Source organism: Chironomus tepperi, unplaced genomic scaffold, assembly GCF_022539635.2.
Source record: "Chironomus tepperi strain 1889 unplaced genomic scaffold, CSIRO-AGI_Ctep_v1 contig_364, whole genome shotgun sequence".
Classification (NCBI taxonomy): domain Eukaryota; kingdom Metazoa; phylum Arthropoda; class Insecta; order Diptera; family Chironomidae; genus Chironomus; species Chironomus tepperi.
Genome location: NW_027226486.1, coordinates 856,689 through 869,496, shown reverse-complemented (window position 1 = coordinate 869,496; position 12,808 = coordinate 856,689). Strand labels below are relative to the sequence as shown.

Sequence of the window (12,808 nt, the reverse complement as noted above, 5' to 3'; positions counted from 1 at the left end):
CGAGATTTAATTATGGACATTCCATGGATGTCCAGAAAGAATTATCTTTTGATAATTTTTATTAAAAAATATTCAAAGCCCGCATCTCTTTTTTTGTTATTGATGATTATCCGAAATTATTTCAAGCAGAATGATAAAATGCGTACGTGAATGAGTACAGAAAAGAGGTGGTTTGTGGATTAAATGAGGTGATTTGTTAGCGGAATGTTTGTTTGTTGTGTAATTTAATCGATAATCTTTACAAACTTGATAATTTTAAATTTATAAGTTTGTTGAATGTTAAATAATCAATGCAAGGATATTATGCCACTTAGCCTGATGTCCGGAAGGTATATAACATAAAGTATGCAAAAAATTCATCTCCAGACACCTGCATGTGACTGGTTGTGATCAGAATGAGACTGATTCAATGAATTAAGTCAAATGCTATACTCATCCGAGTTAATGACAGTTTTTTCACCTCTTCTACGTCTTTTGTCTTTCGGGAAAGTCAAATGAGCTTAGATAGTTCAATGGTGACTCTGCCGTGATTCTGTCGAAGCTCTAGTTACTAAGAGAGATTCAAGACAGTTAGGACAGAGTCAAAGCAGCCAGAACAGAGTCAAGACAGTCAAAACATAGTCAAAGCTGTCTGGACAGAGTCAAGACAATCAGAACAGAGCCAAGACAGTCAGGACAGAGTCAAGACAGTCAGAACAGAGTCAAGACAATCAAGACAGAGTCAAGACAGTTAGGACAAAGTCAAAACAGTTAAGACAGAGTCAAGATAATCAGGAAAGCCAGGAGAATCAGGACTGTCAGAACAAAGTCGTGAATTCGACTCGGCATTCATTATTCGGAATTATTGAGTCATAAAGTGCATTGAAAGTGCTGACAATCAGTTCTGCATTGATTTAATTTCAAGTGTCACAAATTAAGAAGACTTCATCATGCTTCTTTCGAGGCTCCGTCACGGACACATTAATTAGCACACCAAATAACGCATATATTGTCTCCATAAAGAGACTGCGGTAAGATGGTGTTAACAGATGTGCTTCTGACAAAGCTTTAAATTAGTCACATCAGAGCATTTTCCATCTGTGCCATTTTTGGGACTCAATTCATCCCACAAATCCGAAATTCTCCAATTTATTCAATAATAATTTAAAAAATAATCCAATGTTCCTCACTTCAATTTCAATTCCTGTCAAAACACTGTCAGAATCTGTCAATAACGATTATTAAAAATATTTTCATTGTGATGCATGAAATTAATTTTGTGTCGGACATCACACGTGCTGATGAAAGGCTGCAACATACATACAATAACCAGAGATGAAAAAATAATATAATAAAGTAATAAAGGTGCGAGCTTTAATGTCTGATATGCAATTTTCTGTCTGACAACAGTAGTCAGACTGACTTGATGGACATGACAGATTAAATCGCGTGTGTGAACATTAAAGCTTAATGTTGATGCTTAAAAGTAAGTGAGTTGTTGGATTGATGATTTTTGAATACTATTGGATGATGAATTGTTTGTTTAATTCGAAACGACAGTGCTGCACCTTAAGTATGAGAAAATTTTCATATTTTCCATCACTAGAGTCACTCAACTTTGAGTTCACCATGCTTCCATTTATCAAAACTTCTTTTTTTATACACCAGACATAAAAAATATTTTTTTTATTCATCAAAATCTTCTCAAATTTTTATCATGGAAAATTTTTGAACCCAGACAGATGCAGTGAGGAATATAATAAATATATGGAGAATCCGCGCGTCGATGAACTCTATTTAAATGGGAAAAATGCAAATACAAGCTGCATTAACTATGTAAATCATATTCATCGTATAAATGGAAGGAGAAATCACTCAAAAATGAATGTAAACAAGCTGGTTTATGGGATTATAGATAGATATGATTATTTGAGGAGATAGGAAGATTGAGGGGCTTTAAAATGGAGACTTGTGTTGTCTTGGTAAGGCAACAGTTGAATGACATAAAATAGACAATGTTATGCAAAGACAGTCCACACAAAATTCAATGCAGATATTATGTGGCTGTCACATGAAGTCTTGTGTCGTTAAGGTAAAGCAACAGTTGACTTAGACCTGAGCAACACGAAATTCACTGCAGCTTTCAAGTGGCTGTCACACGACTCATGAATTTTTGTGTCGTCCTAGTAAAGCAACAGTTGACTCAAATCTGAGCAACACGAAATTCACTGCAGCTTTGTCATATAGAGTATTGTGGCATTCTAATAAAGAAACAATGGAAAAACAGTCGCGTGGAGTCTTGTGTTGTGCATATGAAGCAACAGTTGACACATGTCTACGCGACACTTAATTGAACAGAGGAGGAAATTGCACTGTAGCTTTCAAATATGTGTCACATAGAGCTATGTGTCATTTAACCAGTTTATCTAGAAACCCCCTTAAATCAAACCTAAAAACTCAATCTTTTCGACACCATCGCATCAGATTCTGTGAAATCCAACCCCACACCCGAGTCACATCATCCCGAGGGTATTATTCACCCATTTTTTTCCTCCATCTCCCTTCCACACCAAGATAATTTCAAATACTCATCAATAAAACCCATTAATCGATCCATTAACATCTTATAAATCCATCAACACATCTAATTTATATCCAGAAACCAGCAAAAAAATTCCCCCACATTACAGCACATTCCCACATAATAAAAGAAAGCCAATTGTGATGAAGATTAATTTACTGATGTCACTTTCAGTTGTTGTTCTGAATTTTATTTATAGGAAATTTATTTTCAATTGCACTTGATGCAGCCCAGTGACACACATTGTTGAACGCTTCATGACACATTAATAAGAAGACATTGTGCGAGGCGTAAAGGCTTTTTTACTTCAGAATATTTATTCAGTTCTTCTTCGCGAATATTAAAAATTGAGAACGAAATTTTATCAAAATGAGCGATCAAAAATAATGCAAAAATCGAAGACGATTTATGGCTGGATTGAATAATAATGATTGAGATTTATTACACGTATGACTGTGCTTTATATGAGGGCATGTTTGTCACATGTTATGGAATTCAAATGGTTATTGTATTGAATATTATAGTAGGTAGACTTATGGAGGTAGACAGGTGTAGTAAAACAGGAAAAATTGAGGCGGAATTGAATATGGAATTCAAAAAATTAAGGAATTGGAAGTAAGGTTAGGTACTAAATGTTGGTGACTTAGAATTTTCGAATTTTAGGGATTGTAAGGAATTGAATTATCTGAGCCTTCATGGCTTTTTCGCGTAGCTTTGACGTTTAAGCCTTAACATGCCCTAATATGCTCTAGTTCTCGAGAGCTTGCTCACTTTAAACATACAGGATGGACATGCAAGATGATGTCATCAAGAACATAGCCATCGCCTTCCTCTGCTCTTGAGAACGCGCTCTTTGCATGCTAGGGATGGTGCTTTAACGACTGTATTGGGTCTCTCGGTTAAGCCTTTATATTAATGTGAAACTATGAGCTCAGTACTTCGGAGTTGCTTATCATTCAGGGATGTTGTCTGCCCTTTTATCGCTATTTGCCTAATTATTATCACTTGTCACCAGATATGTCCAACCCGAGTCTGGTTTATAACTAGATAAGGCCGATCTGCTTCCCAAGAGCTCATGGGATTCCTTTGACAGATCCAGCTTTTGTTGCTTCCCTAAATGCGGCAATGGACCCTTGTGCGCCTTTGTCAAGCAAGTAAGTAAGTAGGAAAGTCGATCTAAAGTCTACAATCAGCTACTGCACTCAAAGTTAGTCAAACTGTTACACATCATGTTACAATCCTTCAATTCTCTTAAAACATCTCAATTTAATGACCATAAATTCAATTCCTGCAACAAATTCCACAATCCAATCAATATTTTGCCGTTCAATACATACCATCCCTTACCCATGCCAACATATCCAACATGAAAATCAAATTAAAAGAATAAAACAAATTTTCCACGAACAAATTATATTTAATTTATTTAATTTAAATGACGATAATCGGATTTATTCAATTAATTGATGTCAATTATTCCGTACGAAATTGACTGTGTTAATATGTGACATCTCCTTTAAAGTTGACCAGACCATCCCACGCTCGTGATTTAACATTAAATTATATTCCATTTTGTGGTTTAATGGATATTTAATTGAGCGACAATTTACCAAAACCTTAAAAAAAGACATAAAGGAAGAAGAAGAACCTTCTTTTTTTTTACAATGTCGAGGTCATTTTGCAGCCTTGTTTCTTCCTCATTTCTTATTCACCTCATTACTGTACATGTCGTACTCATGTTGTCTCACCCGTAAGTGAAGAAAGTAAGCGAAGAAAGAAATCCAATGTAAATGTAATTTATTATGCATACACAGAATCATGTAAATTTACGTTCTTTTTTTTGTGCAGTCGGCATGCATGTATTGCATGTGATTTTGCAGTTCTTTTTTGACAGTTTATTTCGTGAGTGTAGTTTTATATGTTGGGTGTTAATTTTGGGGGATATAATTTATGAATGGTAGACAACATAGACATTATTATGGTTTATATTTGGAATAAAAGACTGCTTTGGACAAGATTAAGGCTAAACGGAATTTGGACGTTAATTTTTAAGTCTCTTTTATCCATATGGACTGTTTCCCTTTCTATGGCACTTAGGATACCTCTATTTAGTATCTTGGACGATAAAAGACTTCCTTTCGTCAATTGGAAGCATAATTTGACAGCAACATGAAGTTCTGAACACACGTTGATTGTATACTCAAGCAGCATACCGTAGTCGTAAGCCCGAGCTGTACAATACGGTAAATCCACATTTTTCATCATAAAAAATCAACAGAAATGAGCATAAATGGTGGCTTTAGAGCAGCTTTGCGTCTTACTGTTAAACCGTCGATTTAACGATGTCATAGCTAACACTTTGTGCTGTTCGGGTAGGACCTCATGGGTAGGAATCCAAAACACCATCGTGAAAGCTGCTTCTGGATCAATATGATAATATTCGACATAAAGATTCCTAATGACTACACTTGGCTACTTAATGCCACTCATGTACGTCATCTCTTCATCGTCCACATTCATATGCCAGTCACAAACCAATTTAAGAAATTGTTAACACTAAAATATTTTAATAATTTTATTTAATAAATTCCTCACAAGCGGCAATTTTTGAGCATTGAAAAGATTCATTAAACTTGTTGTAAACGACGAGGAATCAACAGCATGAAGTTGGAGAATATTTTAAAATGTCTATCACACTACACTACTTTCAATTAGCGACTGCTGCACAGTGAATGCAAAATTATTTCCTTTAAGATTCTTTCAATTCTCTCCGGCTATTGTCAAGTGCCTGTTCCAGTAACCACATTGCATATTATTGGATAATAATAATAACTTTTTTATGGACGAAAATAAATAAATTCAGTTATTTACATACGAACGGAATTGATGTCAATGAAAAAGAAATTGTCATTGGCATTGCCGCTTTATCTTTTTTATTTTTGTGTGCTGCATTTGTATTATTACTTCTTCAATCTCTATTAAGGCATTCTATAATTTATTTGTTTAATTTTGCTTGCCAAAGAAAAGGAATTAAAGCCTTGCATTCATAGCTAATTTCATACTTGGCATGTAATTAATGTCAATAAGTATTATGAATTATTTATCTAGTAGATGAAGATTATTTTTTTAAAATAAGTCCTTGTTGGAAGAAATTAGAATTCTTTTCAGTTCTTTGCCAGATCATTGGCATGTTCCATAAATTATTTGTAGAGATAATCTGAATTTATTCGAGTTGTTGCTTGGTAGGAAAGCTTAATTAGAGTTAAGTAGTCAATTTTGAGCTTCTATCGAGCCAAAACTATAAAGCGACGCTTTATTCAAGTCAGGACTTCAAAGTAATGCTTCATTCAAGTCAAGTGACGCTCTATTTAGGTTAGGACTTCAAGAAAATGCTACATTGGAGTCAGAACTTCAAGGTAACGCTTTATTTGAGTCTGGACTTCAAGGTGATGCTTTATTTGAGTCAAGACTTCAAGGTGACGCTTCATTTGAGTCAAGACTTCAAAGTGACGCTTTATTTGAGTCAGGAATTCAAGGTAATGCTTTATTTGACTCAGGACTTCAAGGTGATGCTTCATTTGAGTCAAGACTTCAAAGTGACGCTTTATATGAGTCAGGACTTCTATAAGACGCTTCATATAATTCAACTACTTCAAATTAATGCCTAATTTGAGTCAAAACTTCAAAATAAGGCTTAATTTGAGTCGAGTCACCACTTCATTTTAAACAAAAGTAGTTTAATTAACTTAAAATCCCTTCCCTCCCGAAACAATAATTCATAATTGATTGATGGCTCTTTTGTGCTTACAAAAAAAAATCCTCTATAAAGAAACTAAAAAGTCATTGCTTCTATCATTCATTAATTTATTATATTTTTATCATTTGCATTCATTTAAAATTCTTGAAGTGACTTTTTTAATTTAAATAATAAAAAAAACAATTCATTAACTCAAGAATCATTGGGTTCTGAATACACCAGAAGAAAATAAAAAATAATCACTTAGATTCGTTTAGAAATAATGGAAAATGTTTTGTGGGGATGAATGGACAGTGATGTTTGAGTTTTGAAAGGAGGATCTTATATTTACTTCCTCCCAATCAGTGTTAATAAATACTTTCAAGACTTACCAGAAAAAAAGATTTACCAGAATGATGTCGAAATCAAAACGGAACCTAGTCAGAATCAAGGCGGAACCAAGTTCGAATCAAGACGGGACCTTGTCAGAACCAAAGCGAAATCAAGCTGGAACTAAGTCGGAACCAAGAAGGAACCTAGTCAGAACCAAGGTGAAACCAAGACAGAAGAAAGGCGGAACCAAGTAGGAACCTAATCAGAACCAAGGCGGAACCAAGTCGGAACCAAGACGGAACCTAGTCAGTACCAAGACAGAACCTAATCGGAACCAAGTCAGAACCAACACGGAACCTAGTCAGAGCCAAGTCGGAATTAAGTCGGAACTTAGATCTGGAATGCAAAATGATGATTAGGGTCAAGAAGTCAACGAGTTAGTGAGTCAAGGAGTTAAATGATGAGAAGGGTCAATGAAGGAAATGTGAGAATTCGATTCCCATCATTTATGTACAGCCCCATTACTAACTATAATTGAAAAGTGTAATTGGTGTAAGCGTCAAACGGTAGCAAGTAAAGTGTCATAGCGGAGAGAGAAAATAACGAGACTCAGAGATGTAGCCGGCGAGGAATTTAAATGGTAATTTATAGTATTTTCGAAAAAAAAAGACAAAGAAGACGCAACAGCAGAGGAAAAAGTCAGCGGAATTATTTCCATCACTTAAAAAATATAATATTATTACATTATGTACATAAAGCTGTTAGTGTTGTTGGCTACAATCCAGAATTGTAATAAATAATAATCTTTGCCATTCTATATGACATTTTCCTTATTGCCCCCATAGCTACAGACATTCTTAGAGCCATTAATGATGCCATTGCTCGACTATTGTGTCTTTTTAGCCATCAAATTATGCGCCATTTTCACCATCGTCATTGCTTACATTTGCTTTAATTTAAATTTTTCTCTCTCTTGTGTCTGTTCTAAGCTGGGCTGAAGATGATACAAACTATGCGACATTATCTCATTGTCCACAATTTGTGAAATTTAAAGCTTCCGTTGGACGTCTGAAGTTGAATTTTTAACGATGACATTTTGATTTCTTTATTTCTTTTGCCGCAAGTATTTTTATCTGGACTTTTAATGGATATTCATCATATCAGACGGTTAATGAGCTTTTTGCAACATCTGAATATAATGCTGTATGACATTGAGAATTGATAATGTAATACCTTGAGGATATTTTTAGCAAATATTTTATATTCGATAAAATGATGTAAAATTTTTTATTTTAGATTTTATTTTACCTGCTGGAAGCTTCTTTGAAGCACAAATAGCATGCGATTATAATGTCAATATAGTTGATGTGACATGAGAATTGTAGCAGAATTGTGTAATTAAAACAGGATACTAGTGATGTACATATGTTGTTTATTTGTAAAAAGTCATTAATTAAGAGCAAGGGTTGGGAACTGTAACTAGTCTGAAGCAAGTGCATAGCTTATGGACATAATCAGTGGTTTAAATGAGGTTTTGGATTTCGGACTTGAAAGACTCAAGCAAATTGAAGAATTTTGTTCAAAAAGAGGAAGATTATTGAACCAAAAGACTTCCAATGGGTGTTTCCTTCTAGGACACCCACTTCCTGGACGACCCCTGACATAGTCCCTCCATTGCTCGCTGTTTGCCTAAAGGATGACTCGAGTTTCTGCCATAAAACAGGTGCTACTCGCTATCAGTCATAATGGTTCTGTTGGAGCTCCCTAGCTTCTATGCAGTCGTAAACTTGACAGTTGGACATCTTGGACATTTGACATTGAGGACCTCATCGGAACATGCTGGTTAAGGAGGGCTAATCAGGGTTGAGAGTAGGCTAGATTTGGTTTCGGGGTCCAAAAAAGCCCTAAACTTTTACTCCCCTTGAAAAATTAGTCAAATTTTCAATAAAAATGAGAACCAACTTCCAGCTCTGCTATAATTGAACATTCTGTAGAAGTCATGTCTCCCTTGCAATTCTACTAATTGTTACATCCAATATTCATCATATCTATGCTAATAATGATGATCATGGAAGGCAAACAAAAGTGTTTATAGCTTCATATTTACCTGAATATTTCACAAAACTAGTTTAATATCAAGCTGGACAACAAATTGTTTTTGAATTCTTAGAATGGAAGCTCTACAAAAAGTCACAAAGCCTGAATTCCTCAAAAATTCAACCATCAAAAATTTCCACGACTTTTTGATGGAAATACTGGACAAACTTGAGTTCCATGTTCCAACTGATGTCTGTAATCAGCATGTCTTTGGTGTTGGGAATTATTTGAAAACATTGATTATGTTCAGGAAGTTTTGCTGTATGTAGCTTGCATTTTCAATTATTCAACAATATAACACTTAATGTCCCAATGACTGATGTGTGAAATAAAGCACATTGCATTTTGGCATGCACGAAGTCCTGTACAACAAGACTTGATGTTTAGAATTTATAAAATAAAGTCGATCCTCCAGTGTTGCCTTCATATTTAAACTGTTCAGTCAAAACTTTACTTGATTGCAAATAAAAGTTTTTAATCGTAATGGAAGTACTTCAAAAATGTGTCGATGTATTCAAAAATAACCAAACTCAGCCTGCTGTCGTAAATTTCAACGAATTCTTTCAGTGCGAAAAAATATTTTCAAAATTCGGCACTAACATTTTATCAGCATCCAGTAACTCTCAAAAATGGGAAAAGATTCATTTTGCAGCCATGAAAGTCTCAACGATTGTTGTCATTTTACTTTCCATCATCAACGTTGTCATGTCAGTTCTACCAAATGGATCAATCATAATTGCAATAGAATCATTGGCTGCTGTTTGGATATTTTCATTGATCCTGTTAAAGACTTACATCGTCATGATTAAGAATCGTGAAAATTTGATGGAAATTCTTGGAAAAATTGAGTTTTATTTTCCAAACAATTCAAGGAACCAGTTTGACTTTCAAGTCCAAAAATACCTCAAATTGTTGAATATTTTCACAGGAACTACAGTTGTGCTGTATGCTTTGGTTTGGATTCAGTCTGCAAGTTTGCCATTCTTTGAATTAGCTTACGGATGGATGAAGTCAAGCTCGATTAAATTGGAACTGATTGTAAAATTTTACATTCCTTTCGACTACAGCAACCTTGTTGTTTATTTACTAGTCTATGCCTTTCAATCATGGATTCTGCTAGTTGATATCATCGCGTTCTTATCAGTTGACTTGCTGTACTTTGGTCTGATGATCGTTGTGAGCATGGAGTTTGATATGTTGAGGCAAATTATGAGTGAAATTGATCCTCGAGAAGATCAAAAAGGTGCTGTAAAGAAGATGAAGGAACTAGTTGAAGTACATCAAGAATTGATTGAAGTTACAGAAAAAATTGAGAATTTATTTTCATTCGTTCTGTTTTTTAATATTTTCGGGATGATTTTCTTGATCTGTGGAACTGCATTCTTAAGTGTTGTGAGTATCAATTCTATCTAAATATCACAAGTTAGCCAATCGATTCAAAATTCAGGACTATGGCAGGATAACTCGGGTATGATGTCGGATTGAATTTGAATCTGGCACCAAGTCAGAGTCACGTTAGCCCTAAGCCGAATTGGCATCGACACTAAGTCAGAGTCACACCAGCATCAAATCATAGTCACTTGGTACCACATTCGGATTAAATCCGGCATCAAGTCAAGGTCACGTTGGCTTGGTACCGGCTTTTGGATCGATTTACTAATTTTTAATGATTTAGACTAGGATTTTCAATTAAGATGCTATTTTATTCAATCCACAGTCAGGCATCAGTCGTTATTTGTTGATAAAATACTTTTTGACATTTATAACATCCTCCTGGAATGGATTTATTCAGTGTTACTTCGGTGATCGGTTAATAAGGTAAGAATTTATTCCGTTTGGGATTGAAGTTGAGTTTTTATGTGGGGAAATGTTCGCAAATTACTAAAAGCTGTAAATAGAATTTTTAGAATTAATTCCCTAACGTAACGCTTTAAAACAAAACTATGAACCAGCACACGACTAGAAAATAGCCGAAAATCCTTCCTCAGAGCAACTAGACTCTATCTTATACCAGATTTCATCAAATCTAATATGAGTCTAGAGTCATGTTAGTCTGAAGCTGGATTTTCGGCCATATATACCAAAAGTCATTTTGAGACTCACAAAAATATTTTATTTATTGCTCCAGATCATCATTATCTGTATCCGAAGGGGCTTACAACTGCAATTGGTATGATGGCTCTCCTGAATTCAAGCGTCTTGTTTATATTATGATTGTCAGATCTCAGAAGTCTCAGAGAATTGTTGCTCTTAAGTATATTGAGGTATCACTAACGACCTACAAATGGGTAAATATTGAAATTCACAATTAATTTAGGGACCGCTCACTTATTACGTAATGCAAGAACTCGACTATTTGATCAATTCTTCTAAGAGCATTACGTAATAAGTGAACAATTCCTTCCCTATCAGGCAAAGTGACCGCTTTTAGGTACCATAGTGGTCTTTCTGTACTATGAAAGAATGTCCTTTGCCTGTTAGGGCTTATTTCTATTTTTTTTTCCTTTTTTCAGATTGTTGACAAGGCATATTCATTCTATTCAGTGCTTACAGCTTTATATAATCTTTAAAGTTCGACTTAGACGTTCGAGCTTGAATTTGACCCGAATTTTATGTGAAATTGGAACGCTTTGTTCATGCTAACTTCAAGCTATAACAAAAATAAGTGAAAATAAAAGGCAAATGACTTAAGATGTCCCATTTTAATGGTCACATTGACTATCACTAACGCCCACGCACAAAACAAAAGCAAGGACATGTTCACATAATAAAAAAATTCTCTTTCTTTGTTTTCCGTCCAATTTTTTTTATTCTATGTCTTGCAATGGCGCTTCTGTGTTCTCATCCAATACGAATAATTATGCAATAAAAGAAAATTTATTGTGCCATATTCACCATTTTCATTACATCTTTCTTCTGGCTCCTATTTTATTATTTTATTACACTGATCTGCGAAATTCGTAAAAAAAAATCTTTTTTTTTTCTTCCTATCAACTTCCTTTTTACACATTATTCACTATAAAGTAGATCTCTTTCTGTTCTTTTCTTTCATTTCTGTATGCAGCATTGGACATTAAAATAAAATGTAAATGCGGAGCGAGCACAAGAATAAGAGGAAAGGAAGGAGAGCTGTTTTGTTACATGAATGAAATTTATTACAGAAATATGTTAATGAGTGTTAAAATAAATTAATACAATGGAAGAAGTAACGAGAATAAGAAGTTCTATTTTTTTGATGATGGGAAAAGAGCACAAATGAATTAAAATTAAAATAAATAAAAAGAAATGCTTTGGAGCTATTTACTGTGGAGTATGGGACTACTTTGAGGACAGATTTTACAAAAAACTGGCACAAACTCACCAAAGTTGAACAAAAACTCACCTCAATTGAACAAAAACTTACCAAAATTGAACATAAGCTCAAAGTTGAACACAAACTCACCAAAATTGAACACAAACTCAACAAACTGAACATAAGCTCATCAAAATTGAACTCAAACTCACCAAAATTGAACACAAACTCACCAAAATTGAACATAAGCTCAAAATCGAACACAAACTCACCGAAATTGAACACAAACTCAACAAACTGAACGTAAGCTCATCAAAATTGAACTCAAACTCACCAAAATTGAACACAAACTCACCAAAATTGAACATAAGCTCAAAATCGAACACAAACTCAACAAAACTGACCTTAAACTCACCAAAATTGGATAACACTCACCAAAACTGGATAAAACTCACCAAAATTGGATTCAAACTCACCAAAATTGAACACAAATTCACCAAACAAGCTAAAATTATTTTACAAAATTCATGTAAAAACTGCGTTAAAATCAAATTCCGAATCCAAAGTAATTTCTTCAGTTCCACATTATTCTTATAGTTGTTTTCGTTTATTTTTTGTTACTTAATGTTTATTGTGATGTTGAAAGGGAAATTTATGTAGACACAGAAATAAATAAAGATTTAATGGAAATAAATGGCCTTTTTTAATCCTTTTTGTGAGAATTGCTTTATTTTTTTGTTGAAATTTCTTTGTAAAATTTGTCAAAAAATTGTTACTTTTTATTAAGTTG

General features: G+C 34.2%; 1 protein-coding gene across 1 annotated transcript; it reads left to right on the top strand.

Moving 5' to 3' along the window:
* Window positions 1–9,908: 9,908 nt before the first annotated feature.
* On the top strand, window positions 9,909–11,296 carry LOC139095440 (odorant receptor coreceptor-like). Its single transcript, XM_070646791.1, has 3 exons — window positions 9,909–10,060; window positions 10,855–11,014; window positions 11,240–11,296. Exons 1-3 carry the CDS (start codon window positions 9,909–9,911, stop codon window positions 11,294–11,296), a joined length of 369 nt encoding a protein of 122 aa, XP_070502892.1.
* Window positions 11,297–12,808: the final 1,512 nt, after the last annotated feature.